General features: G+C 42.2%; 1 protein-coding gene across 16 annotated transcripts in view; it reads left to right on the top strand.

The window, feature by feature from the left end:
• The window catches only part of wnk1b (WNK lysine deficient protein kinase 1b), an 88,095-nt gene extending 60,549 nt beyond the window's left edge, over positions 1-27,546 (top strand). For 2 of the 16 annotated variants that reach the window (XM_058416909.1, XM_058416925.1), the window contains 24 exons: positions 2,404-3,654; positions 5,132-5,224; positions 5,462-5,497; positions 6,139-6,294; positions 7,062-7,160; positions 7,540-7,935; positions 8,255-8,340; positions 8,651-8,807; positions 8,903-9,019; positions 9,459-9,566; positions 9,714-9,768; positions 9,847-9,990; positions 10,236-11,248; positions 12,281-12,361; positions 13,116-13,202; positions 13,472-13,508; positions 13,665-13,735; positions 14,129-14,619; positions 15,379-15,581; positions 15,710-15,910; positions 17,781-17,873; positions 19,974-20,015; positions 22,578-22,789; positions 23,140-27,546. In XM_058416909.1, coding sequence (XP_058272892.1) covers positions 2,404-3,654; positions 5,132-5,224; positions 5,462-5,497; positions 6,139-6,294; positions 7,062-7,160; positions 7,540-7,935; positions 8,255-8,340; positions 8,651-8,807; positions 8,903-9,019; positions 9,459-9,566; positions 9,714-9,768; positions 9,847-9,990; positions 10,236-11,248; positions 12,281-12,361; positions 13,116-13,202; positions 13,472-13,508; positions 13,665-13,735; positions 14,129-14,619; positions 15,379-15,581; positions 15,710-15,910; positions 17,781-17,873; positions 19,974-20,015; positions 22,578-22,789; positions 23,140-23,445 — 5,535 coding nt within the window. In that variant the 3' untranslated portion in view covers positions 23,446-27,546. The remainder of the gene's footprint in view (positions 1-2,403; positions 3,655-5,131; positions 5,225-5,461; positions 5,498-6,138; positions 6,295-7,061; positions 7,161-7,539; positions 7,936-8,254; positions 8,341-8,650; positions 8,808-8,902; positions 9,020-9,458; positions 9,567-9,713; positions 9,769-9,846; positions 9,991-10,235; positions 11,249-12,280; positions 12,362-13,115; positions 13,203-13,471; positions 13,509-13,664; positions 13,736-14,128; positions 14,620-15,378; positions 15,582-15,709; positions 15,911-17,780; positions 17,874-19,973; positions 20,016-22,577; positions 22,790-23,139) is intronic. The other 14 variants (XM_058416918.1, XM_058416917.1, XM_058416910.1 and 11 more) reach the window with 14 other exon arrangements.
• The last annotated feature ends 214 nt before the right edge of the window (positions 27,547-27,760 follow it).

The raw sequence follows: 27,760 nt of genomic DNA, 5'->3' as shown, positions 1-27,760 counted from the left end.
ATAATAAAATCTGGAAATATATTCAATCTATCTGAGAAACTGATGATGAGTCTGGAGTCTCCATAGCACTGATGTTTCCTAGCTTTATTTATTTATTTATTTATTTATTTTTTTAAATCACATGGTCACTTGTATTCATTGTTATTTCCGATGTGTTATTTTGTGTATTATTCTTAATTTGTCCTGTTTCGATGTGTTCTTTCTAATTTCCATTTTGTTTTGTGCTGTACAATGTCTATTACAGACCTAAAAATGTTATCTTGAGGTTACAAGAAAATGCACTGTGTAATATATAATACTTTAAATCCATACTTTTTAGGCGTTTTTAGAAATGTGGCATCTCCCTGATATTCCGATTTTTCAGTAGCCTTTCGTTAAATCCCCTTTAAACCCTTTTTAATAAACATCAGGTGGATTTAAAGTACATCTGTAATATGAAGCGTACACTTAGCATTCAGTCGGTGTTTATTCTTACTTCTAAATTAATTCAGGGTGTGTATCTGTGTGTGAGGATTCATATTCTGTTCACATCTCGCTCGGTTTTTACCTTTTCTTATTTGTCACTTTTTGTGTTATTTATCCATTTCCCTCTGTGACATCAGTTCCTCTGTATGTTTACATTTCTACCCCCTCCTTCGCCTGCAGCCTTCTCCACCTCCCGCTGCGCGTCGTGGTCGTAGCATGTCCGTTTGCGTGCCCTGCTTTCCCTGTGCTCCTTCTCCATCGTACCCTCCCAAGCTTCCCTCCACTCCTCCTCCGGTGCTCTCACCCAGACCGGGGATGTCAGACGGCGAGACGTTCGCAGGCCGTCTGTCCAAGGCGCTGGAGTGTGTGTTACCACGGCGACGCGCCAGCCTCCCAGCACTCTTTGCCAGCCCTGTATGTTAGTGTGTCTGGGTGAAGCAGGAGCGTCCTGATGGGTCAGGCCTCAGTAGGCACACACTGGCATCTGAAAATAATCTGCAATTAGACGAATTCAAAGACCTATTTTATTATCCTCCCTATATGCTGCATAGAAACTAGGCCATATGCTGATTAGAAGGCTGTGTAAGGTGATAAAATAGGCCATTTTATATATATATATATATATATATATATATATATATATATATATATATATATATATATATATATATATATATATATATAGTCCGAAATTATCTTCACCTGTGATTGTCAGCACTTCCCTGCGAAATAGGTAGCACTAGTGTAGCTCAAAAGCAGTGTTATACATAATTAATTCACATTTCATTAATAATCTATAGCAATAATTCAGATAAATTTCACTTTGCGCCTGAGCACCGTGTTCTCCTCACATAAATGGTGTCTGTGCCTTTAACACAGCATCCACTGTCATTTTTCAGATGAAGGCACACCTCAGAGGCTGCCTGCCTCAGTGACACAGCACATTCAGTCTAAATAACCGAATAGTTTCATCCCTCGTGTTCGTTGCTAAGTAACGTTATCTCTCATTGGCCCAGATAAAATACATTTATTTTAAACTACCTCCTTCATCCTTTTTTCCCTCCTGATATCAGCAAGGAGCAGAAGTATGAGAGAGGAAATGAACAGGACATTAACGTGATCCTTTCGGTTCACATCTGCACACAGCTTATATTTCACTCTAAAGCTCTAGGGAGAAAATAACCCAGAAAATCACGTCGGTAATATAAATAAACAGACGATTTTTAGAATTGGGTAAAAATGGGTCATTTTGACTCTAACAGACCGTAAGAGTTTAATAAGCTTTGCAAATGAGTGAGTGATAGTGAGCTGCTGTGTGTTTTATATCCTTAATCTTTTGACTGTCACCTGGGGGTTTATTTTTATTGGATCTGGCCCAGATAGGAACCTTAACCCCATATTTCTCAGAATAAAAGCTTGAATATTGGAAAGCATTAGTGGAAAAGTCTTAACACAAATGCTAAATAGTATGAGCAAGGTGCAATCTGCATTTTGATGATAAAGCAAATTCTTTCAGATGCTCGTGTGCCTTACGTTCCCGAGGCCGTCCCACCACAAGCGCTCCTTTTCACGTTAAATACAGATGCTTAGGGGTTTTGCGTTCTTCTAGAAACTAGGACTGACTGCTGATCCCCTGATGGTTATGTATTTTCATCACCAGAGCATCAGCATTCATTGGAAATGGAGCTACGCAACCATCACCTTGTCTGTATTTAATTTCACACCTATATTCTTCTACAGTACACCTGCTTTTAAACATGTTTCATATCTTTGTGCTACATTCTTGATGTTTCTTTGCTTTGTCATGAGTTTTTATCTGCTGTATTATTTCTCTGTATTCTCTCTCGTACATGTTCTCTTGCTCTTTGTTTATTTGAATGATGCTGCATTTCTTCTGCTACCTCACGACGATGCAATGTGTTATTATTGTCACTTTAGCCGCAGTCTCTGGCTCAGCCGTATGGAGGTGGGGGGGGCTCAGGTGTGTGCGAACCGCCTCTCTCTTTCCCCTCCATCCCCGAGCGGCCCGTCTCCTTCTCTCCGCCGCCGTCCTGCCCACCCAAAGGTTTCAACGTGCAGCGCCGGAAGAGCACCTCCATCTTAGAGGCCCATACGCGCCACTTTCAGCCAGTCTACCGCAGCTACGGGAGCAGCCTCCACCCGTTCTCTAGCATCGAAGCTCATGAGCCGTCACATTTCCTGCTGCCGAACGTAGCAGCTCACAGACTGGCTGAGCACATGCAGGCTTCAGCGGAGTCCGTACATGGATATAAGGACATCCGAATGGAGCAGGAGGAGGCAGTGCGTAGACTGAGTCTCAACCAGGCCGTCCTGCTGGACCACTTGGAGGCCATGGCGTACAGCGGATATCCGATAACAGCGCATCAGCTCAACCAGCTCACCTTCCACCAGCAAATGCAGGCTGCTGCAGCTGCTGCGAGTCTGGCGTATGAGAGCCCTCAGCCCAGCCCGGGCTACCTACACCCACACGTCCCGAGCCTCATGCGCCTAAACCATAGTCCCATCCCTCAGCCAGCACCAGTTAATGTAGCCCAAGAATCCTGCTACCAGCCTCATCCACCGTTTCCTCATTCTGCCCCACCGGTGTTGGCTCACACACCTGATCCTGGCACTGCCTTTGAGTTTCACATGCACAGCATCCAAGCAGAACAGGGAGCGCTGGCAGCGAGACTGTTCCGAGCCCGGCGCGGCTCTATGGAGCTCAATCTGGAGGAGGCGTCGGGAAACACGGGTCCGTGCAGTCGGCTGCAGCCGGTAACCGAGGAGCTGGGGAGCTACACCAGCCCGGAGATGCCCCTGCCTCCGGGAAGCCTGCTGTTGCTCCACGCTCAAAAAGAGCGCAGCCCGGATCCTTCCAGCGACTCTGTGACTTCGTCCGATACCGGAGACTTTCACTCGCCACCTCTGCCGCACGCAGGACGCCCGGGTCTGGATGCCTCTCTCGCTCAGTCCATCCCCCACAAGACCACGCAGCTTTACACGCCCGAAAGAGGGAGCGGAACGTGCGAGGGCCATCCTCCCACGCACCACTCTTATCTCTTCATCCCGCCGTCTGAACCATCCAGCTCTCATATCAGCACTCTACAGAGCGCCTGGGCTCGACAAACCACCATCCAGCCTGAGCTTCCTTACCATGAGTCTGCTCTGAGCCTGCAGGGTTCTGCTTTGGTGATTACACCCACCTGCTCTTCTTACCCTCTTCCCTGAACCCCCACATACTCTCTCACTTTCCCTCTCTCTCTTTTATCTGATTCAGTTTGTCCCTGTGGTTGTGGTTTTAACCCTCTCCAGCCATGCATAGCTCAATACAAGGTTGTAATTCATGCGGGGGGCTTTTAGGGCAAAGTGCAAGTAAACCTGCAAAACCCCTTTGTCTCTTGTTTTTGTGTTGTTTTTTTGTTTGTTTAACAAACTGTTGTTGCGTTGTCCTTTTATTTGTCCTTTTTTTTGTTATTTTCCAGACGTTTTTATGAGTAAGTACTATTTTGTCTGTATGTTCATATAAAAAAAAAAAGATATATGATGTGTGTGTTTGAAGATATACGGTCTATATTACATTAACATTAACATGCAAATTCAACGTTTTGAATGGAGCCCCTGTTCCTGAAGGGAGCATTTATTTATGTGTTTACTTTTATTTATAAAGTGAATAAATGATAAATTGCAATGCATGACAGGGTTCCAGAGGTAACTGAGAATTTGCATTTTCAAACATACACAAACATACAACAAAAATCGGGGCTTGGAGCAGGTTTACTTCTCCACGTTATAGTCCCTTTACCTGCTTTTTAATATTGCAGCTAGTTATTTCAGCCACATGTTTTGTTTTGTTTTGTTTTTTAATATTGATCGTTATTAACTCCTGCTTTTCTAGAGCTGGTGCCTTGTTGTAGTTGGCTGGAAATGGTTAAAACAGTATAATAATTTTTAATTTTCTTATGATGTCTCTGTTAGACACACACAGTGATGAAGAATTTGTATCATTTGTTATTGTAATGGATTTGCCTTCAGGGTGAAAGTTTGTACATATTAACCCTTAGAAATCTGACATCACTGCCATCCTGCATTTTCATACCTCGCTTCCTGTTCTTCATTTTCTTTTTCTTTTTTTAAATTCTGTACCTTTTCCATCTCACCTGCTTGGGGAACTTTTTTTTTGCTTCGTTATAAGCTCTGTGATAGTAGGCAGAAGGCCAAGGTAAGGCGAAAACTGCCTTGTGCAACTATACTTGTGCGCTCCGAAGGCGAGGCAGGGAGACAAGTATACTTGCCTACAGCTTTCTAAGGGTTCATTCTCTCACACCCTTCCGTGATGGAAAAGTGTGAAAGCTTTGCGAAATCCCGATGTATTCCAGGGTGTGTTTACAGCAGCTCCGAGCACAACCTGTGCACTATTTCAGTGCTAACAGTCACTTAAAGCTCTGAATCATCCTAGAGTTCCACATGCATGAAGCCTTACTCACTCCCACACTAACACCTGATGCCGTCTGTGTGTGAAACGTTCAGTAACACTCAGTCAGATGTCCGGTTGTGTGTTGGCCGTTATTCTGACTTGAATTTTCTATTTGTTTGTATCCGTTTCCTCCACTACCATCTCTCTCTTTCTCCATTCCTATTTTTCTGTCTCTCACTGTCCGTACTGTAGCAGGCTCCGCCTCCGCAGTCCAGCTGTACAGCTGTTCCAATGGTATCCGGCAGCACCCAGGCCACACCCTGGAGCGACCCGGTCAATCCACAGGTATGTCCACTTTCTGTACTTTTCTAGCACTTTAGGTGTCAAAGAGGCCAGTGTGGGCAAAGCAAATGCATTCCTTCATTTTTTTTTTTTTTTTTTTGTCTCTGGATTCTTTCCTGCGTGTGAAAGCTGTGGACTCCAGAGATGCTTCTCTCTCTCTCTCTCTCTCTCTCTCTCTCTCTATCTCTTGATCTATCGATCTATCTATCTCTTACATTGTGTTGTATTTGTTTCTTATAGTATGGAGGTTACTACATCCCAGCAGTCCCTTCGCAGGTAGAGAAACTTCCCCAAACCCACCATCACTACCAACACAATCTCTCTCTCTCTCTCTCTCTCTCTCTCTCTCTATCGATCTATCTCTCATTCACTCACTCACTCACTCTCTTACAGACACACACACACTTCTCTCTTTGCAGTATTACTCCTGGCCTTGCCCATTATATAAACGCTCTTGTATCCTGTTGAGATCCTGTCATTTTTTCTTTTCTGTGGATAAATGCTGCTTGGTTACCTAGAGTAATGAGCACAAAGAAGAGAAATTGCAGTCTTAAGCACCCAGTCATACTGGCTTCTTATTGTTGTAAACAAAATTTTAATAGAATTTACTCTAATCGTGCAATACATGTCCCAGGTGCCTGGTGTGAATAAATGATATTAGCTTTAATAAATGTCTCCCAATATTCATCATCTACTAATAGCACATGTAATGACGCTGGTCTCTGAAGGGATGGGATTGTTTTTTTGTTCTGTTTTTTTTTTTTTTTTTTTTTTTTAGATCCCTAATAAAGGATACAGGTGTTAGGTTTTATGTAATACTTCTCATTTAAATAGGATGTTGGATAAGGCTACTTTTCCAGGTGTGCAATGATGATTTGGCTGCTTCATATCTGTGAATGTTGTTGTTTGTGCTCCAGGTGATTCCACAACAGGTTTCTCTGAGCGCTGCCTCTCAGCAGCCCACCGTCTCATTGCCCCCGCAGCAGCAGCAGCTTCCTCCACCACAGCCGGCTAGCTCAGGCCAACAAAGCATGGCCCAAGCACACATCCAGCCTGGGTCTCCTGCTACACAGGTATCACACACATTACTAATGTTAGCACAGATCTCCTATTCATAATATTCCCAGAGAAGTCGTAGATCTTCACAGCACAGACCTTCACACTTTCATCTAACAAGTTATTTGACATTTCTCCAGTGTAATATAGACTCATTCATATTAGTAGTCACAATCAGTAATGTGTTATTATATTCTTATGGCTGAATATTAGAGTAAACGTCCACGGAGCTTGAGCGCTTATGGTCGTAAAATATCAACACTAGTTCATTCTCTTCTATATTCTATAACAGCAGCTCTGATGGACATACTGGCTGTAGTACATGTATTTGTATTAACTATAAACTTAAAATAATGGAGAGAGAAAACAAGGTAAACTGTGGTGTAAGAGGATCTCAGGGAGTGTGCTCACTTTCAGTCCTTTCTGTCTTTGATTAGTTTCCTATAACAGCACACCCCAGTGTTTCATTCCTTATTTCATTCATGGAAATTAAATCGTTTCTTGCATACATGCAGCAAAACTAGTTAAAATAGAAAATACTCTTGAACTGATTGTCATTTTGCTGACCCATTCAGTCTCACTGGACCTTTTTATAGCTGTAACTCATTTAATACACTGGAGAATTCGAATTATGTACCTAAAATGCAGTTATCTGGATCTTATTTCCTCTGAACTGAACCTCGTATATATATACACCAAGTGTGTAGGTTCAGGTCTGACCCGCCTCTTGGCATGCTGCCCTTGTCTGTGTCTGTGTGTGTGTGTGTGTTTGCATGGTTGTCAGCAGTGCGTTAGTGAGACTAGTCCCAGAGTTGCGTCCCCGTCGCTGTGTATGGAGCGTCTGTTCTTCCAATACCAGGCGGCTCAGCTCGCTCTGGTGCAGGTAGCCTTTCTGGATGGATGCTCACTTTAGCCTTCACCAACTTGATGTGGTGTGCATTAACCCACTGTGTGTGTGTGTGTTGCGTGTGTCTCACTGAGAACAGTGATTGATTCTGTGGGTTTTGTGTGTTTGTTCGTGTTTGTCATGCCTGTTACCTAAATTGGTTTTGCAAACACTCGGGACTGTTTTGGCACTCAGAAGTGGCACGCTCCCCCACCCCCAAGTTGAAATGGATTTTCAGTGCCGTCGTTTGTGTTTTTGCCTGAGGCATGATGCTATGCTGCTAGATTGTTCTGTTTGCATTATTGATTGATTGACTGATTGATTGGTCGTCCATAAATGGATCAGTGTTCTTCCCTTACTGAATTTGGCCTTGCAGCCTTCATCGCCCCCTCCGATCCAGCCTGTCCAGACTCCAGATCATTCACCATTCATCCAGCCGATCGTCACACTTACCCCACTGCCCCTCTCCTATCTCCCCCAGCCGTCTGTGCCTGGCCTGGGCTTCATGCCTCCTGTATCAGTGCCCGCTCAGCCGCTCCCACTAACAGTGGTCCAGGGACAGCAGCCGCTCCTTGTGGTGGCTTCATCAGTTCCCTCCTCCCCGGCACCGGGATCTGCGTGTAACTCGCCACTGCTCCCTGCGTCATCGCAGCCCCAAACGATGACTGTGCTTCCTCCTCTGCCGCTTGCGACCACTGTGCCAACAATCTGTGTGGCTACTGTCCCAACCCCTACTGAGCAGCCCGGGCTAGCGTCAGACTCCCCGGCTCAGGTACCTCTGGAAAGGATGCCATGCCAAATAGCCTCAAGCTGAGCTGACCATGTTATTGTGTTGCAATGAATTTGCAGTACATTTGATTTATTTTTTGTGTTTCTTTGGCTATTGTTTATATATGTAAGCTGCTTAGACATTTTGTATTATACTTTTTTCATTGTGATGGAGTAAAGAAACAGAAATCTGCCTTCATTTACCACCTGATTTCATGTTTTATTTTATTTTTTTCCCCCCACTCAGTCTCTTGTGCTACTCATTTCTTGCTTCTTATCTTGAGGTGGTTGCTGAGTTTTGATATTTTCTTTGTTTCTTCTAGGCATCCCAGTCCGGTCCTCAGACTACAGATAAGGCACAGCTTCACGGCACAGCTTCCGCTCCAGCAATGCCTTGCGGAATGGAAAGGTAAAGCTCTTATCACTTTCTTCATTTCTTTATAAATCACTCTTGAACTTTTAATTGATTAGATGTTGTTGCTTTCATTTTCTGTACCAGCCACTCAGACCGAAGTTCAGCTGTAGTTCAGATCACAGATTTACATCAAATTAATTTGTAATACATATTTACTTTATGTACTTGTACAGAGGATGCTTCACATGATCCACAAGATTTAATAAAACATGTATATCTGTAAGGAGTCTCCGGTTTCTGCGTTTCATAACGAGATATGTGCAGCTTATTAACGAGTTAATCACGTATTTTTTCTTTCCCTCAGCAGCCACTCCGATGTGGCGTCCAGCATGAGTGACGGAAACGAAGGTGTGAGCGGCGGCAGGCACGAGGGTCGATCAGCCAAACGCCATCAGCGCAGATCCGTACGCAGTCGCTCCCGCCACGAAAAGATCACCAAAGCCAAGCTTAACGTGCTCAACGTACGTCCACGCCTCTGTCCTGTCTCCTGCATCAAATCCTGTTTGTTTTAATCTTTAACGTAAACTTAACTGCACCTTTAATGTTTGTCTTTCAGATCTCTAATATGGGCGACAGGGTTGCCGAGTGCCAGCTGGAAACACACAACAGGAAAATGGTGACTTTCAAGTTCGACCTGGACGGAGATAATCCTGAGGAAATCGCTCAGATCATGGTACGCACACATACCGGTTATTATAATCAGATCGGATTTTCCAGCAGATTGGTGAAAGTGTTTTGTTTTTGTTTTTTTCAAGCACTCACCAGATGTTTGTACCGAGTTGCACCGTCAAAAGGCATACAGCTATAAATGAATTCTCATGATAGTGCAAGATTGAATAAAATCCTGAGTTCCAGGAACAACAGACGTAATTAAGTGCTAGTGTTCGGAACACTGATTTTCTTTCACTTAATTACATTTAGAGTTTGGCATCACTGCTTAAAAATGAAAGGTTAATTAAGGTCATGGATGGAATGTAGGTTTTTTCCCCCTCTGCCTAAGCTGCGTGAGAAATTCACACAAGATTGTCCCCTGAAACATGTGTGCTTTATTTATTTTGCTGTATTTTATATAAATTATTCATACTGTATATTCTGTTAACGTTGTCTCACAGGTTGAGAGTGAGTTTATTCTGGAGAGTGAGCGAGAGTCCTTCATCGAGCAAGTTCGGGAGGTTATTGAAACTGCGGATGAAAGGGGTCTTGAAAGGGAAAGCAGCCAGGTATTGCATCCAAAACATCTGGACTTTCTTTACTGGCTGTGTTGGACTTCTTGTTTTAATCCACACTTATATTCTGACGATTACATTGTACTGCATCACATGATAGAAAACTATAAGATTCATACTAGACTTGCTCTTGTTCCACAGGCTGTGAGCAATCCTGAAGAGCAGATGACTGCTCCGTACACACCTCTCCAGCCAGGTAGAACCTTACAATCTAGCTTCAAGCATTATCTGTTATTTTCAGAAAAGTTTATTTGAGACTCTGCTCTTCGTCCAGGTGCTGGTGCGAGTACCACTACACAGGTGGTAACCTCGGCAGGCCGCAGGTTCATCGTCAGTCCTGTTCCTGAGTCCAGACTGAAGGAACAGTTCTTTAGTGCGGTTCAACCCCCTGCTCCTATTTTTGAGCAGCCGGCAGCACGTAAGCAGAATGACTGTTTCTATTATAATAATGTCCTTCTGTGATTGCACATGGTCTGTAATTAGTTATGTTTGGCTAATGTATGACTTTTTATCAAAACAACTGTTATTACACTGTAATCTATTGTTCATGGACGATAGAACTTCTTGCTACTATGTGATTTTTTTTTTCTTAATCTTTTGCGCATTGGTTTATGGGGCTGGTTGCCTAGCGACACAAATATGATTGTGTGCATTTCTCAACAGCGGGACTGCCTCCTGTGATGGGTCTGTCTCAGTCGGCCTCGGCGCTTTCTCTGCAGCAGGCGTTTGCTGAGATGCGTCAGGGCCAGTATGACCCTGGGCCGAGCACAGCGCCCCCGACTCTCAACACCTCCCTTCCTCCACTGTTACCTGCAGTCAGCCCCTTGCCTCCCTCCTCCACTACAATGCTGTCATCTCCACCACAGTCCACTGAGCTAGCTGGCCCTCTTCTTAATGTCTCCTCTTTGTCCACCTCACCTCCATCATCACTCACTCCTGTAGTGGTCTCCTTACCTCCTCAGATCCCCCTTTCTGTCAGTCAACCTGTTGTGACCAGTATGGCGGCTCAGCCTTTCTCAGTTCCGCATTCCTCATCCCCTTCTGGTGTTTTTCCCCAGCCAACAGTCCCAATACACACCACTATCAGCACAGCAGTGCCGGGTAGTGTAGCTCCGCCTTGCCAACATGCTAGCACTATAAATAATGTGAACTCTCTTCCTGTTGGAATCGCAGAACAACCTATTGTCGCTTCCAGCATAGCCCAAATCACCCCTCCTATTGCCCCTAGCACAGCCATTCAAACAGCTCAGCTCACCCCGAATGTCATTGCGCCAGTCCCAGTCACTGCCCCTTTGCCACAGGTGCCAGTCACCAGCAGTGCCCCTGTGGTGCAGCCCACCCTGGTTCACAGCCAACCGCAGCCTTCTACACTGCCCAATCAGGGCCATTCTCACTGCGTTGAATGTGAGAGCGACCCTCAAAGCAAAACCCCAGGAATCGATGACATCCATGCTCTAGACAAGAAGCTGCGCTCACTCTTCATGGACATAAGCGCTGGCCTTCCTTCTGCCCCAGCTGACGCCATTGTCACAGAGCCAGCTGCTCCTGGGACATCCTCCCCTACCACTTCTTGCACCACCCCTCTTCCTCCAACTAGCTTACCTTTGAGCTCTCCTATGTCCACCCCCGTCACAAGCGGCACCCCTGTCAGCAAAACGCCGTTGTCCCGATTGCCGGTAAGTGGTCATCGTGTCTGGATGTGGATGGTAGAACCATACATCAGAACTTATAACAACAGCTGACATGAACACTTATTTCCTATCTCTGTCAACAAACTCATTCTGTAGAATCACTAACACCTTATGGAATGACTATTCTGCTGTTTCACCACACACACCACCTTGGCTTCTACACAAGATCTAATGCATGTGTTTTTATTATGTGTGAAATCAAACATTTGGGGTTCTGAACATGATACAGCTTCCAACTTGAAGTCAGCTATATTCCAAAAACAGAGCATCCTGTAGTGTTTTATTCTTTTGTACCACAGTGATTATTTAGTAAAGAATGACAAACAACGTATTATTATCCATATATATTATATATAATCTTTTGAAAACAAATTAGTTCCTGTTATCTCTTAGGTTATAGCAGCTATAAACAGTCATTCCATCACCAGCCTTTTGTTCAAAGTTAATGGGACTAAAAAATTAGCTTGGCATGTAACTGAGAAACCAGAAAGTGAAAATTCTTGTCCTGAAAACTTAACTGTACAGGTTCTTCCATAGATGATAAATATATATATATATATATATATATATATATATATATATATATATATATATAGAAAACCATATAGGAAACCTCATTATGGCAAAATGCTTTTTTTCGTGTATATGTAGCAAATAAGCCTATAGATAAATAACTTGAATTGCTCTTTAAGTGGAAAGATGTGCTGATAGAAAAATATGCTCTAATAAATAGGCAACATATTACTGTATACATGTAACATTTAAACATAGTAGTTACTATGTGAATAGTCCGAATGTATTAATAAAAAAAAATCTGTACTGAGGGGATCCATGGAGGGGAAAATGTTTCAGCACCACAATAAAACCCAAATAGGAGTCTCCATAGTGTCTGTCAAGTTTACGGGTGGTCCTTGTTCCTCTTGTAAGCTGCATGTGGCCTGTAGGTGGCACAGTAGCCTTTTCTGCTAACACTCTGTACCAAATGCTGTGGTTTGATCTTCATCTTCATCTCATTAGGTGTTGCCTGTCGGCTCCGAGCAGGCCGGCACGCCACCCACAGAACACCCGCCTCTCTTCCCGGGACCTTGTCTAACTCAGGTGCATTACTCTTCCCTTTTCTATCACTGCTTCGCTTCTGTTGTTTAGTCTTGTACTTTCCTCACCATGGTAAACTCAGCTCACCCTCTCCTCTCCTTTCTCTCTCTCTCTCTCTCTCTCTCTCTCCGTCTATGTCCACTGTCCTGAAAAACAAGTGAGGCATGCAGAGCTCTTGCTAATCAGATTAATATCAATTTTGCATGGCATCACATTTCTGTGAACCTCATTAGGCCTGTGATTCTTATTAACACGCTCTCTCTCTCTCTCTCTCTCTCTCTCTCTCTCTCTCTCTGAGGAGTTTAGGAAAGTGGGAGGACATTTTTAATGCATTTTTGGGGGGCATTTTTAGTTCATTGTACTGCACTTAGAAACATTAGAAAGCCATTCATCCATTCTCTTAAATCATCACACTTAAATGTGATCATTTGTTTTTGAAAGAAGCTGTGACTTTCTCTGGCTCAAAGCCACTTAGTAAAAATTGCTTCAGGACAGATTGAACACTTGAACACACAGCATTTAATTTCCTGTGTAAAAAAATGAAGCGGTAAATGAGACGAAAAAGGAGTTCATTGTTTGATTCAGAACAACTGTTCTGTATCTGTCCAAAAAGCTCAGCAGACTTGCATTAAAGCCCTGTTTTTTTTGTTTGTTTGTTTTTGTGGAATGTAATCACACTGCTTGATCATGATGGATTTGTTTTTTTACGATGTGACCAAACGGATTTCACTAACCGGTTAACCGGGTTGTTCCTTAGTCCCAGCAGCCACTGGAGGACCTGGATGCCCAGCTGAGACGAGCTCTGAGCCCTGAGACGGTGTCGGTTAGCAACGTCACCCATCAGGTGCACAGTACTAACTAACTTGCATTTAAACGGCTTAGACAAGACATCAACCTGCCATATATGTGCACACTATCTCTGTATAATGGTGAATGTGATTGCTCATGCGGTTGTTCAACGAAAGGTCAAAACACAAACCACAGGACAAGATCAGCATGGGCTCAGCTAAAGCTTTGCTTTTTACATTCTAGTGAACCTCCATGCTGCGTTTGTGCATGACATGTAATGATGTATGACGTGTAATTCTCCTCTTTTCTCTCTTTCTTCTGCAGTCCTCTCATACTGGAGTAGCTGCTGGAGGGCAGCCAGGTGAGCAGTGCCTCTTTTACTCAATACCAAAAAATTGCAGTGGCGTGTCATGACTGCAAACAATTTCTCCTGATATTTGAGCAGGGTTTTATTCTTCTATTATCCAATTTGATAGTTATTTAATTATTCAAAACATACCATAAATGTCTCTTTCAGTTCCATTTTCTCTTGAAGGGGACCCAGGGGCTGTTCCAGCATCTGGAGGCTTCACGCTGGGCCGATTTCAGGTGAGAATCATTACAGCCATCTTGTATATAATGTTTTTAGCATCATTTGAGGGCAGTGGTGGCTCAAGTGGTTAAGGCTCTGGGTCGTTGACCGGAAGATCAGGGGTTCAAGCCCCAGCACCGCCAAGTTGCCACTGTTGGGCCCTTGAGCAAGGCCCTTAACCCTCTCTGCTCCAGGGGCGCCGTATCATGGCTGACCCTGCGCTCTGACCCCAACCTCCAAGGATGGGATATGCGAAGAAAGAATTTCACTGTGCTGTAATGTATATGTGACAAATAAAGGCTGTTTCATTTCATTTCATTAACAAATAATTACTATTCTATAGTGAATTATCACACTGTCTAAATGCTTTGTTTCTTTCTCTTTTCTTTTCCCCTCTCTGTTTCTTCCAGGTGTCATTAGCAGCTGATGACTCTTCCCTGCTGCCTCCCACCACCTCCAGTGACTCATCTTCCTCTACCACATCTTCATCCACATCCTCCTCTTCCTCTAATCTCTCCAGTCCTGAGAACACTCTGCACAGGGCCTCTCCTCCTCTGTGTGAGGCAGGGCGTGATGTGGTAGACGGTTTGCCCCCTGCGCCACCCAGCCAGCCCACTACGATCGGCCGCTTCCAGGTCACCACCAAAAGTGAAACCACAGTGGGACGTTTCTCTGTGAGTCGAGCCCCTGACGAGCCCATAACTCCCACGCCTGGTGATGCAGAGTCTCAAGAACCACCACGCCAGAGTCCTCAAGTTCTGGGCAACGGCCCTGCACTCAGTCCTGAGGGCAAGAGCCAGTTGAGTTTGAACAACTCCTTTAACTCCTACTTAAGCAGTGATAATGACTCCGAGTTTGAAGACGAGGACTTCAAGCAGGAAATCAGCAAGCTACGTGAGAAGTACGTTTTTCTCTCTCTCTGTTTTACTGCTTTTCTGTTTTTTTCTGTATTAAAGACATTCAATTTTGTTGAAATCCTGCTAACAGTGTTGCAGCAAAAGTGACACCGTATCATGAAAAAATACAGTGTAAAGTTTGCATGTCTTTTAAAGACCTTCATCTGGTCTAATATTACATTTTACAGCTTAAAGGCTTTAATACACTAACCTTATCTTCTTAGGTCTTTTAGGTTTTTCTTAAAAAAAAATTTCTCTTCATCTTTTGTTTCAATACAATTCTGTATATTATAATTAATTAAATAAAAATCTATTAAATAAAGAATATTATTAAATAAAAATTATAATAGAAAATAGAAAAAAATATTTTTGGATATGGTAATGCTTTAATTCACAATTGTTTTACTTTTTATATATAATATTTCATTAATAATAATACATTCATTAATAATAAATAAATACACTTATCCTATGTTTTACTTTTCATATGTACTTGTTATTCCCTACATTGTTTTTCTTTATTTATATTTCTATTTATATTTCTTCTACTTTATATTTTATTTTTTATTCACATTTCTGTTTTTTTCATTTTTATTTTTTATTCAACAGGAGTCAATACCCCGCTAGAAAAATAAAAGCTTACAATAATCTACTCTTGTACGAAGATATTATTATTGTATTGTTCAGCCCTACCCTCTGTATAATAAGTGATTCTCTTGCTGAGGTCTAAGACGTTCAATGTATTGTTATTGTGTTGTTGTCAGGCACATGATGGAGAGTCAGGCTCTGTACGCCCGGCAGAAAGAGGAAATCGATGCTCTTTTCGCCCGAGTTGGCAAAGTCCCACCTGCCATGATAAACCCACCCGCAGTGAATCTAGCTGGCCGCAGGCGCCGACCCACCAAGAGCAAAAGCAGCAAGTCGAGCCGCACAAGTTCTCAGGGCAGTAAGAGCCCCATTCATCCTGGTACGCTTTTTTTATTCTACTTCACCAGAACACACAAAGTGGGTGCTGATTATTCATTCTGCAGAAAAACATGGTCTTGGAAATAACAAGTTGCTGTGTGTGTGTGTGTGTGTGTGTGTGTGTGATAGGGAGCACCACTTTATCAACTCAAAGTGCTCCCTCGGTGTACCCGACCCAGCAGACCTTTCCCGCCCCCAGTGAGTTAGGAGAAACAGGAAGCAATCCCCTGCTTCAGGCTTTCAAGCCCTCACCTTCCAGCGAGAACCTATACTCAGCCTTCACCAGTGACGCCACGCTGTCCGCCCCTAGCCTCTGTCTGCCCACGCATGGTAACATTCTCACACCAACAAAGTGCTCACATGCCCCCGCTTCTAACCCTTATGCTCTGCCACAGGCCCTCCATAATGACTTAATGAGCAGAGTTTTGATGTAACTAAAATAAATCATTTGCTTAGCCTAGCATTGTTATCGCATTTTAGAGAGGAATTCCACATTAAACAGCCTTTCCCCTTCTACATTATTTTAAGAATAAAACCCTTCAGGTGTGCCTTTTTAGGAAAGTAATTTACAGTATGGTTATGTGATGCGCTGTTACCTTCCCAGAATGTGACTGTTTCCCTATAACTCCTGAAGTGTTTTATTTCTTGCATGCCACAGCAAATTCCCGGCAATTACAACTTTTGTGTAATTAGTTAGAGAAAGAAGTTTCTTATCTGATGAAACGCCTGTGAAATAAGTTATCGCTATGTCACAGCAGCTATAATCAGCCCACATCAGACTCCTTTTTTAGTCTCTCTTAAAGTTAATAAGACAAAAGTCCAGCTCATGATGTTACCAAGAATCCACAAAGAATTACTGTAAGCTCTTCTGTCTTCAAATTGTCAACGCTACATTTCATACAGCCTCATTTATTTTAAAGACAACTTCTTTATATTGACTGTTTACTCGTTTATGTGAAGTGCCCAGCATACATATCCCTGTTGCTATAGAAACGATACCGTATCCTGTCGCTTTCTAGCTGCACTGCTATTACTGTCAGAGCTGCTGGTCTAGAAATGAATCAAAACCTCCTGACCAATCAGGATTGAGAATTCAGCAGCACTGTGGTATTAGTTGAACTGCTTATATACACCGATCAGGTATAACATTGTGAGCAGTGAGAGGTGAAGTGAATAAGACTGATGATCTCCTCATCATGGCACCTGTTAGTGGGTGGGATATAGTAGGCAGCAAGTGAACATTTGTCCTCAAAGTTGATGTGTTAGAAGCAGGAAAAATGGACAAGTGTAAGGATTTGAGCGAGTTTGACGAAGGGTCAAAATTGTAATGGATATAGAAGGCTAGATCAGAGCATCTCCAAAACTGTAGCTCTTGTGGGGTGTTTCCGGTCTGCAGTGGTCAGTATCTATCAAAAGCGGTCCAAGGAAGGAACAGTGCTGAACTGGCGACAGGGTCATGAGTGGCCAAGGCTCATTGATGCACGTGGGGAGCGAAGGCTGACCCGTGTGATCCGATCCAACAGACGAGCTACTGTTGCTCAAATTGCTGAAGAAGTTAATGCTGGTTCTGATAGAAAGGGGTCGGAATACACAGTGCAGGACGGGTCAGGGCTGTTTTTGGCAGCAAAAGGGAGACCAACACAATATTAGGCAGGTGGTCATAATGTTATGCCTTATCGGTGTAAAAGAAACAATGTCACTGTAAGTACATTGAACATATTTTCAACAATTTTATTGTATCATATAGGTTCTGTACAGCAAGCCTTTAGAGTGATATAAACACCAGACGGTACTGTTTGAAGTTTTAACAATGATTGATTGTTTTGACTTTGTACAAGTTGATATAGTTTCCTCTGTCTGAAACTCATCAGTGCATGCTTTGGCGTAGATGTTAGGGTTAAAGTGTGCTTCTGCTTGCCTCCACTCCACTGAGCAAGCTCCATCTTTTCAGCCACCGCTACTTTTGTCTCTCTCTTTGTGTCTCTCTCTCTCTCTCTCTCTCTCTCCCCCTCTCTCTCTCCATTTGTGTCTCTCTCGCTATTTCTCTTTGCCTATTTCTCTCTCTCTCTCTCTCTCTCTCACTCTCTGGAGCTCATGACCTTGTTTTCCATTCCTACTGTGTATTTGTGTGTGTCTCCTTCTTCCTCTCCTTCTCTGTACCTCGTTCTTTTTTTCTCTCTTCCCTCTTTTTGTGCCACAGGCTGTGTAAAGTTCAGCTGTGGGTCGGAGAGATTGACCTTCAAACCAGGTGGCAGAAGGACCCGTTTTCTGAGTACGCCGTGCTTGGCTCTTTGTGTGTAACGCTTTTCCTTTGTCTATTTTCCTACACTCTCACGCGATTCTTGTTTTGGGAACATTTTCCCCACTTTCGCGCGCCATCTTAAAAATGATCCAGATTCACACCTAAACCTAAAATGGATCTACCACTAAACCAACATCATGGATTAATGCTCATGTGTCACTGGATCCTCGCATGGGATAGCAAAATGCCTCCATATAGTTACAGGAACCTTTAATGAATCTAACTTTTGGGGGATATTGACTACAATTATTGAGTATTTTTACAGATGATTCAAAGATCCTAGCATCTTATTGTTCAAATTAGTTATTTATTGGAGGTGAATTTTCTGTAAAGAGATATCTCCATGCATGTAGTGGTCTCAGTTTTAGCTTATTTTTTTCCATTCCAGCATATTTTAACTGCTCAGCCATCTTAAAATGCATTATACCTCGCTCAAATACTAAAGTCTTTAAAATTTATCATACCTATTTAACAATTTTTTCTTTGGATAATTTAACTTCATTTTCTGACATTTTAAAACGAACCACTGATTAATTTTGAAAATTTAATCTTTTTCCCTTTTATTTATATATATATATATATATAAACTATTTCCAACAATAGTACTATTTTTATTATTGCTCTTTACTGTTGAATGTGTCATGTGTTTAGTTTCTTGCACTATGATGTAATTATAAACATCAGATAGTTTTACATTTACTCTCTAGCCAAAACGTTGCATCCCTCGTTCTTTTTATGCATGAAGGATTTTTTCCCTCTATGTACCTCTATGTATTTATTTATTTATTCAGCTGATAAGTATTAACGCAGTACAGTATAAATCAGGAGTCTTTATTATCAAGCTCACAACGAATGTGCCACATAATGACAGAACGTGCCACATAATGAAATAAAGCAAATGTGTTGACTGCTTTAAGTTTTATTTAAGGCATGAAAAGTTCACATGGAGTGAAACCCTCCAGCAGTTTTCTCCAAGTTCTAAGAGTCTTTGGGGGAAAAAGCCATCAAAAGACAAAATATTGATTTTCTTTTCTGGCAAACACAGACATATAGAGATGATCAAAGAGTGGAAAATAAATCAGAAAAAATCCAATAACAAAGCAGCAGGATGTGTAATTAGTCTTTAGGAGAAATATGGAATAAATATCTACATATACATTGTACAGAACATTGCCAAAAGTTTTGGGACACCCCTCCAAATCATTGAATTCAGGTGTCGTCCGACATCAGTGCCTGACCTCACAAATGCACTTCTAGAGGAATGGTCAAAAATTCCCATAAACACACTCCTAAACCTTGTGGAAAGTCTTCCCAGAAGAGTTGAAGCTGTTAAAGCTGCAAAGGGACAACTCTATATTACATTCATGTGCATGTAAAGGCAGACGTGCCAGTTTTGACCTGGCTCCCAGTCTCCGCTCTAATTCATCCCAAAGGTGTTCCATCAGGTTGAGGTCAAGACTCTGTGAAGTTCCTCCACACCAAACTCACTCATCCATTTCCTTATGGACCTTGCTTTGTGCACTGGTGTACAGTCATGTTGGAACAGGAAGGGGTCATCCCCAAACTGTTCCCACAATGTTAGGAGCATGAAATTGTCTAAAATGCCTTGGTAGGAAGCTGAAGCATTAAGAGTTCCTTTCACTGGAACAAAGGGTCCAAGCCCAACCCCTGAAAAACAACACCTGAATTCAATGATTTGGAGTGTATTTGGCTGTTTAGTATTCTTATACTCATGATGAAGAAGGGAAGCTTAAGTTGTGTTAAATGTCTTTTTGGTGGCAGTTAGGGTGTACAAACTTTGGCATCTCTTGCTAAAGTCTAAATCGGTGCTTTTAGAGCCTTAATCTGATCTATTATAATTGGACGAAAGCCTGTGCATGTTTCTCCCACTCTTTTGTATTTTGACTTTATTACGATGAGAGAAAGCCATGCTGAAGGTTAGCTCCTGTGCCTCATTTTCTGTTTTTGATTTGAAAGTTTAGTGCACAGTGTTGCTCTATCAGACACTGAGGCGTGAGTTATGTTGTGTTGGAAGTGGAGTGACTTTTAACACTGACTCTCTCCAATCCCGTGCTTCTCTCCATGCTTCAGGGAAGATGGTGAAAAAAGTGTGCCCCTGCAACCAACTCTGTAGTAATTATCTCTCTCTCTCTCTTTCTCTTTCCTTATGTCCCCTATTCTTCCTTCCACCTCCTCCTCCTTCCTCCTCCCTCCCACATTCCCTCACTTCCTGTTGTCCTCTCTTTGTTTGTGTACTTGTGTACGTGTGTGTGTGTGTGTGTGTGTGTGTGGCTTGTTTGAGCATGACACGCTGATCACTGCTTAGCACTCATTCCTGACTTGAGCATTTCTCTGTCCTGATTAGTTCACATGCTCTAAATGTGACATGTCAACTTTAATAACTTATTTTTCCACTAAATTTGAGCCGCTGTCACTTTGCTGCAGCTTTTCTTGCAAAAACACTCAAACACAATCAAGCATGCTGTTCACCAAAGAGACTTTTCTATTCCTAAGACTGTTTCTAGCCACTCTTAAATAAACTAGCTTCAGCTCTCATCCCACTACATCCAAAACAGTCTAAAGCCCTGCATTCCCTAAACTAACCTTTATGTACTTGGCTTGTGTTTTCCCCCCTTAGGGCTAAATCAATAACATTTTACTAATAAAACTAAAGAGCTATGAATGATGGTCTATATGTTATGAAGCACACTGACTCGTAAGACATCAATTCTTTAGGCGACAAGACTCAAAATCTATTTGAATCAATTAGCCTAAAAGCAGATGAGTTATCTTTTTAACCAGTGGCATTGATAAATCGTTTAATTGTAATAATCGACGAGTTTCAAGTCATCGATCTCCATCTTACAGGGAAACGATTTCCTGATCCTAGGGTTCGAAGACTTAAGAGTCAAGCCCAAAGCTTTAGAGTCGATTCAACTGATTGAAAATGATTCGGTTCACACAAATAAGTCTTTCATTTAGAGTTAGAGTCTCTACATTGAATGGATTATTTGCCTTATTTTTGAATGTAACTCAGCAGAATGGATCGAATTGCAGATAACACTCTGTCTTAGCGATTTAGACTGATTAATATCATTTTTAATCAATTTACATTTAATTTTGTGAAATGTCTGTAAAACAACAGCAAATAACAGCGCTCAATAATCACTTGGCTCATTCTGTCCAATCAGAATGAAGCATCAAACAGCGCTTTTGTATAATTATTAATAATTTTGTGATGCTCTTTTATTTAAATGAGCCTAGTTAAGGTTTCAACCGCAGTATTAACTGATTGAAATACCGGAAAGAAATACATTTATATGAATATATTTTTGGTGTTTATTATGTAACACAACTAATTGTTAGTCCCCCCCCTTTACTCATTCACTTCTTGACTTTATCAGAGCGATAACACAACCCAGATTATTGAGATGTGCTTTAAATGCTTACTCTAACTTCTGTGAGTAAAATGCCCCGCCAGATACGAAGTGTATAAACCTGCAATAAACCACACATGGCTCTGCAACTTCTCATCAAAGCAATGTGAATGGACGTCATCCAGATAAATGCTGAAGTCTGTTTTCCTTCTGTGAATAGCTCTGCTTCAGGCTTTGTTCTTGGTGCTGTGTCCCCATTTTTCTCTTTTCATCCCTTGCTGCTGCTTTATTGAAGGCTTTTTTTGTTCTACATTATAGACTGATCCTCATCTAACATCATCATAAAAAATAAAAAAAATACAGTGTTTCTCCTATTGGGTCCTAACTTCCCAAAATTGTGTACCAGGCACACGTTCAATTAAGATCATTTCTTTCTGTTCATTTTTAGTTCTTTTGCCGTACGCATCTGACACTATTGGTTTTTACTTCATACACATGAGACCCGGACGTGAGTAATAACACGAGAGTCAGCTTCGTATGCATCAGTTATCCTCAGACATGTCCATAGGAGACAATGTGATGCTTTTAATAAATCAGCATCTTTAGAATTAAATCTAAGTCGTGCACGGATACTTAATTTTGAACAAAGAAATTTAGTCTGCTCAGGATTAAACATCTTTACTAGCTTTTATTATTCATTTTCACTACTAATTCCTGACTAGCTGCAGTTATGTGAATAAACACATGACTTGTCAGAGGAAAACCTTGTTCACCCACCAAAAAAAAGAAAGAAATGAAATGAAGCCCATCGTAAGATTGCCAAGATCCACTTTTTATGTTTGAGCCATCACAGTTCATTTAAGGTTACCACAGTGGAACTTGAACTCCACAGTAAACTCCATTTCCATTGCCATGTTTTGCTCTTTGGCTCCCTCTAACGCCGCTGTAGCTCGCTGCAGCAAGCCAGAGCGTGAGATTGAAACCTAACCGAGATGAGATGAGACTAGAGCACTGTGAATGTGCTTTCACTGATGTCTTAACTCTTTCACCGTGCCCCTGTTTTTCAGGCTGGATTCAGAGAGATAAAATTACCCCTTTAGCCTCAGAGCGGACTTCCAGGTGCTCCTTAGGGCTTTTCACCACTGTCACTGTTCCCCTACACACCTAGTGTGACGTGATGTATATGAGAATATACATGAACACCTCGATATGCTCTGTGTGCTTAGACTGTATCTGTTAAGCATGTGTATATTAGGATGCACCTAAATATCTCTCTCTTTCTCTCTGTCTCTCTCGCTCATCTCTCTCGCTGCTACAGGGACGAACAGCACAAACACAGTGGGCGGCCCGGGACAGGGGCAGAACCAAACGCAGCCTCCATCCACTGCGTCCCAGAGCCGCAAGGGCACGTTCACCGACGACCTGCACAAGCTGGTGGACAACTGGGCCAGAGATGCCATGAACCTGTCACAGGGCAAAAGGGGCTCAAAACCCCAGCACCAGGCCCCATCTCAGGGCCACAGCTATGAGGTAAGATCACTGACCATAAAGAGCCGTGATTCTTATTTCTATCCAGGACACGACCACTACAGTCTGTCATGGTCATTTTAATACAATTAATTTTTGCTGATCTAATACACTAATGAGGAGCTTTATATGTTATCGACTTTGGCTGGGAATAGAAAACAGTGTCAGTGTTAAAAATTCAGAGAAATCAATGACACCATACTTATATAAATACAGTAGAGTGCAAAAGTTTGTGCCCCCATGATTTCTGAGTCAAAAGATGTGTATTTATCTACTACTTACAGCTGATCTTATGAAAAGTTTTAACATAATTCTTGATAATAAGCTTAAGTGTATTATTCATGTCTCCTCAGATGATTCCTTCTGGAAGCATGGCCCGGAAGTTCTCCGCTCCGAGTCAGCTGTGTCCCAACATGGCTTCATCCATGCCCAACCCTTCTGCTACCTCTTTAGGGGCACGTAAAGGCTCGCTGTGCCCTGCGCCTCAGTACGGCTACCCCTCCGCACCTTACAACAGCCCGTGGGCTGGCGTCTCGGCCGCACACACTCAGGCCCTGGGCCAGTTTCCCGCAGCCCCGGGCACCATGCAGGCTTTCCACATCAACACGCTGCAAAAATCAGTCAGCAACCCAGGAGGGCCTAATTTAAGGACCACATAAGGTTGGGTCTAGCCTGTGCTAGGCCACAATAGAGAGATAGAGAGAAGGGCTTGAGACACATGTGAACTGGTGGTGAGGTTGGTGTGAACTTAGGCACGTGTGTTGCACCTTTTGGAAAACGGGGCAGATTTAAGCCAGGGTTTGTGCACACATACACAGAAACACACCTTGTGTGGACGAATCACTCCTGCACTCTGGTTGACATGCCTTGAGGTGAACGCACACTGACACAAAGGAGAGACAAAAAAAAAAAAAAAAAATGGGAGCAATGTTAAAGCAGCCAAAGAGGATGGTGACCATTTTTTATTTTCTTTGTTTGAAAAATCTCATGAACGTGTATAGCGATGTTGCTTCCAGGGTAGCCTGGGACTAGCTTGCTAAGCTTTCCCTGACTGTTTCACTTTATTTGACACCCTTTTAGTCAGTTGAGGTCCCTGGATCCAGTGATGGAAGAGGGGAAAGCGAGGAAGGTGATGGATGTGCCCCATCTCCATTACAAACTTTCCACCATCCTGGTATCGGCTCTAATTCTATTTAATGCAATAATTCTAGAAATCAAAAGCCCATTTTAAAAACACAGGAAGTGGCCTTTAGTAGAGAAAACAAGTATTCGTGTACAGCTTCTCTCTTTTTATATATATATATATATATATATATATATATATATATATATAAATTGGGATATCATTTTAAAGTAGTGTGGACCTTCACATGGTCAGAGGCCATTCAGCCACCCCTGAGAGTTTGGACTACAAAGCTTATTATAACTATAAAACTCCCAGCTTGCTTTGTAGTGCTTACCATCCACCTCCACCTCTCTTTTTGGGAGATTTAAAAAAGTGATTTAACTAAGAATAAACACACCCCATGTTATTGTGCCTCGTGTTATACCGGACAAATTAACCCAATTTTACTTCTCCTTAAAGCCAAAAAAATACTCCTGCATTATTCATTCAGTTTCACAAAGAGTGACCGGAGAGGCTGGAGGTGCGGTGGAGATTTATTTACCCTGAGTGAGGAAGGGGTGCCTGTCTGGCTTGTTCACGCGTCCTACAGGCTGGTGAAGCTTTAACTCTACTATCTATTAGCATTGTAACAGCTTTTATAATCCTGAGCTCATTAGGGACCTCTTTACGACAGGTTGCTTTTTTGAAATGTATGTTTAAATGAGAAAAGTTGTGTTCTGTACGGACCTGTATTTATCCATCAGTTATTGATGTTGAAACACTGTGATTTATTATAAATGTTGTTGGACAACATAAGTTTAAAGCAATGGTAGAAAAAGGGTGGTAACGAGGAGGATTTATTGCTATTAGGTAAAAGGTGATGTAAGGCTAGCTATTACCTTATTACAGAACTTATTGGAGACACTTTAACCCTTTCCTCCCCCTTTGTACTTCTTTCTTTGTATTAGATAAATGTGAATGTAAAACAGTTTCAATTAACGTACTTGAATAACCGCTCTGTCCCCCCCCCCTTTCTCCCCAGTGCCCACTGAGCGTACTGGAGTTTCTTGTGCCTTGCATTCTTTTTGTTTTCTTTCTTTTGGTTAATTTTTTGTTTTGCTTTAGTAATTGTTAGTAATTTTGTGGCAGCAGAGGTGTGTAGGCGCCTAGTCGGGTGCTCGCATGATAATTCTGGCAATTAACAGGCTGTAGGGAAGAGATTCTGGGTTCAGTGCCATCTTTTACGTCGGTTAAGACCAAAATGATCTGGTGATGAATCGTTTTAGCTTATTACTGATGTTAGAACTGTATGAAGTGTTGTCTGACACAGCCGGTCAGTGATAAGCTTTTGGCCTGGGCACTAGACTGCTGGGCATCCCGTGTCCCGTTTCCTGCCCTTATGCCTACTTGTCAGTGTTCTCAGATCATTTGAACTCCCTACAAGGACCCTTGCATAGCATGTGAACTTGCCACAATAGTTGTAAATGCTGTAATTCTGCTAAAGCATTATCTTTGGGACAGCAGACAGGCAGTCGGTATCCAGAAGTAACCCTGTGTTTCCACTGGCAGCGATACAGCGCTACGTGCCATTAATATTCAACCAGAGTGTTGGTGAGAGTTTGATTCACTTCATGCAAATGAGACTCGATGATCAGTAAAAAGTGTAAATAAAGAACAACTGTTAAGCATCAGTGTTTGGTTTCAGATGTTCACGCTGTGATGCTACTGATTTTAAGAGATTAATACATCTGTGAAAACGAGCAGTGGCGTTTTGATGATCTAGCACTAGAACATTTCCTGCTAAAATGGTATATTCCTAGCTGGTAGATATCTTCTCAAACCCATTGTGGTCTAGCCTACATTCTGCATCCCGCTGTATAGTTTACCCAGGAGCTACCACGGAAACCATGGCAACCAGCATTAACTCGAGACGGGCGCTCATCAGCCAATAACCATGTATGAAATATCGCTGCTGGTGTGAAGGCAGGGTTATGCAGGAGGTAAGAAAGCACACTGTCGACGATCAGTTAAAGAAGACCTACACTGACTTGTATAGTGTGTGTGTGTGTGTGTAAGCGTGTCCCGTATTTAAAGCTTGTGTTGTTTTTTGTTTTAGACGAGCCTTTCGAGTCGGCGCTCACAGGAAGCGCGGTAGTCTTGTGTTGGCTGTGGATGTGGAAGTGTCCAGATGAGGAAAGTAGGTTGAGAGAAGCCAATACATTGAGAGGATATTGAGAGTGAGTAATTAAGGATACTAGTCCTGCTGGTTGGAACCGCTTTCAGTTTAGTGGTTCTGTCTGAATCTGTGTTTAACCAGTGAAGCCTGTATTGTTGTAGACGTAACTGGGAACTTGTATACAGAAAAAAATAAGTAAATAAATAAAAGGATGTTCGGTTCAGTTGTAGGACCAGGAAGAGAAGTATGGTAGATGGCACCTCACCAAAACACAAGACTTGCCTCTGTTGCTCTGTAGCGTCTGAAACGGCACTGCTTTCCTAATTACGCAGTTCTCGGTTTATTGTAGAAATAACTGCCTTGTGCTTTTCATGCAGATCAGTAGCTTGTTCAGAAAAATAAAAATAAAAAGGTCTTTCAGTAGCACTCGACCGATGCCACTCACAACGTCGACAGAAATCCCAGTAGAATGTGTTTGTGTAGGTTAGACCTTCAGCGTAGAGCCAGTCGGTGGACGTGTTGCCGCGTACCTGTGAAAATCACCTAGAGCAGAAAAACGGCAGCTTTAGAAATCCATAGAGCGGCATGAGCATGTTACAACAACCACAAGGCACAGAAGCAGTGAAACCTCGTCATCTTAACTGCTGATCACCGATAGGAACTGCTAGATTACTACACGCCATTGCCTTAAAGCTTTAGCTGTCTGCGTCTGGCTCCGGAAAAGTTCACCTTATGAATACAGTCCATTTTATAGAGAACTACAAAATAGATTAGCCAACCGTTTACTCTCTCTCTCTCTCTCTCCGAGTGGCTGTATTGTACTTTCAGTATTTAAAAACAAAACAAAAGGTTTTAACAGCTTGGGTTTGTTTTTGCTTCTTTATTTTTCTTTATTTTCTACTTACTTTGTACTCTGTAAATCTGGAGCACGGCGGTTAGTTTGGTTTTTTCGAGCTGCAAAGCAAATACGATTTTTTATTTTTATTTTTATTTTTTTTTTCTTCTCCAAGATTTTCCGTTAATTCCACATTCGGACAAAACCCACACGACTAGCATACGAGTGCCATTCCTACATAACATTTCTCATGAGTTTGTAGTTTGCTCCGATTTTGATTCCATAAACTGAGCACCTTGTTTACTGTTAGAAAAGTGATATTTAGTAGCTGCAGTGCAGAATATGCAATATATCTAATAATGGGATACACTGGGTAGAGACCATGTCCCCTGGTTTACTCCAGTAGTACGGAGAATTTACTAAATTCACACGTGTTATTACTCCAGTATCACTTTTTTTGTTTCCTTTTTGGAACGTAGACACTGCTACAGTTTTTAAAGATGTTTATTCTGTTTACGTCATCACCTGTTAGAAACAAAAACATATGCCGCTTAGCAAAGTGCCAATATGTAGAAATGCGGTTCACTGCACCACCGGACACATTCAGTTAATAATAATAATAATAATAATAATAATAATAATAATAATACACATGCTCGTCTTTCTCGGAAAAAGAACTTGCATGCTACTTTGGTCACTAGTGATATTTACCACAACGTCACGACAGTCTCCTGCATTCATCGGGAACGAGTTTCCATTTTTTTCCGTTTTGTCTCCTGTGGAAAAGAAATACATCCGAACAGTGTGTTTACTTAATGCTACTGACCTGTCATTAAGTTATTTTGTTTTGTACTACTA

Source organism: Hemibagrus wyckioides, linkage group LG19, assembly GCF_019097595.1.
Source record: "Hemibagrus wyckioides isolate EC202008001 linkage group LG19, SWU_Hwy_1.0, whole genome shotgun sequence".
Lineage (NCBI taxonomy): Eukaryota > Metazoa > Chordata > Actinopteri > Siluriformes > Bagridae > Hemibagrus > Hemibagrus wyckioides.
The sequence above is the reverse complement of the archived record's forward strand: the minus strand, read 5'-3'. Positions and strand labels throughout refer to the sequence as shown.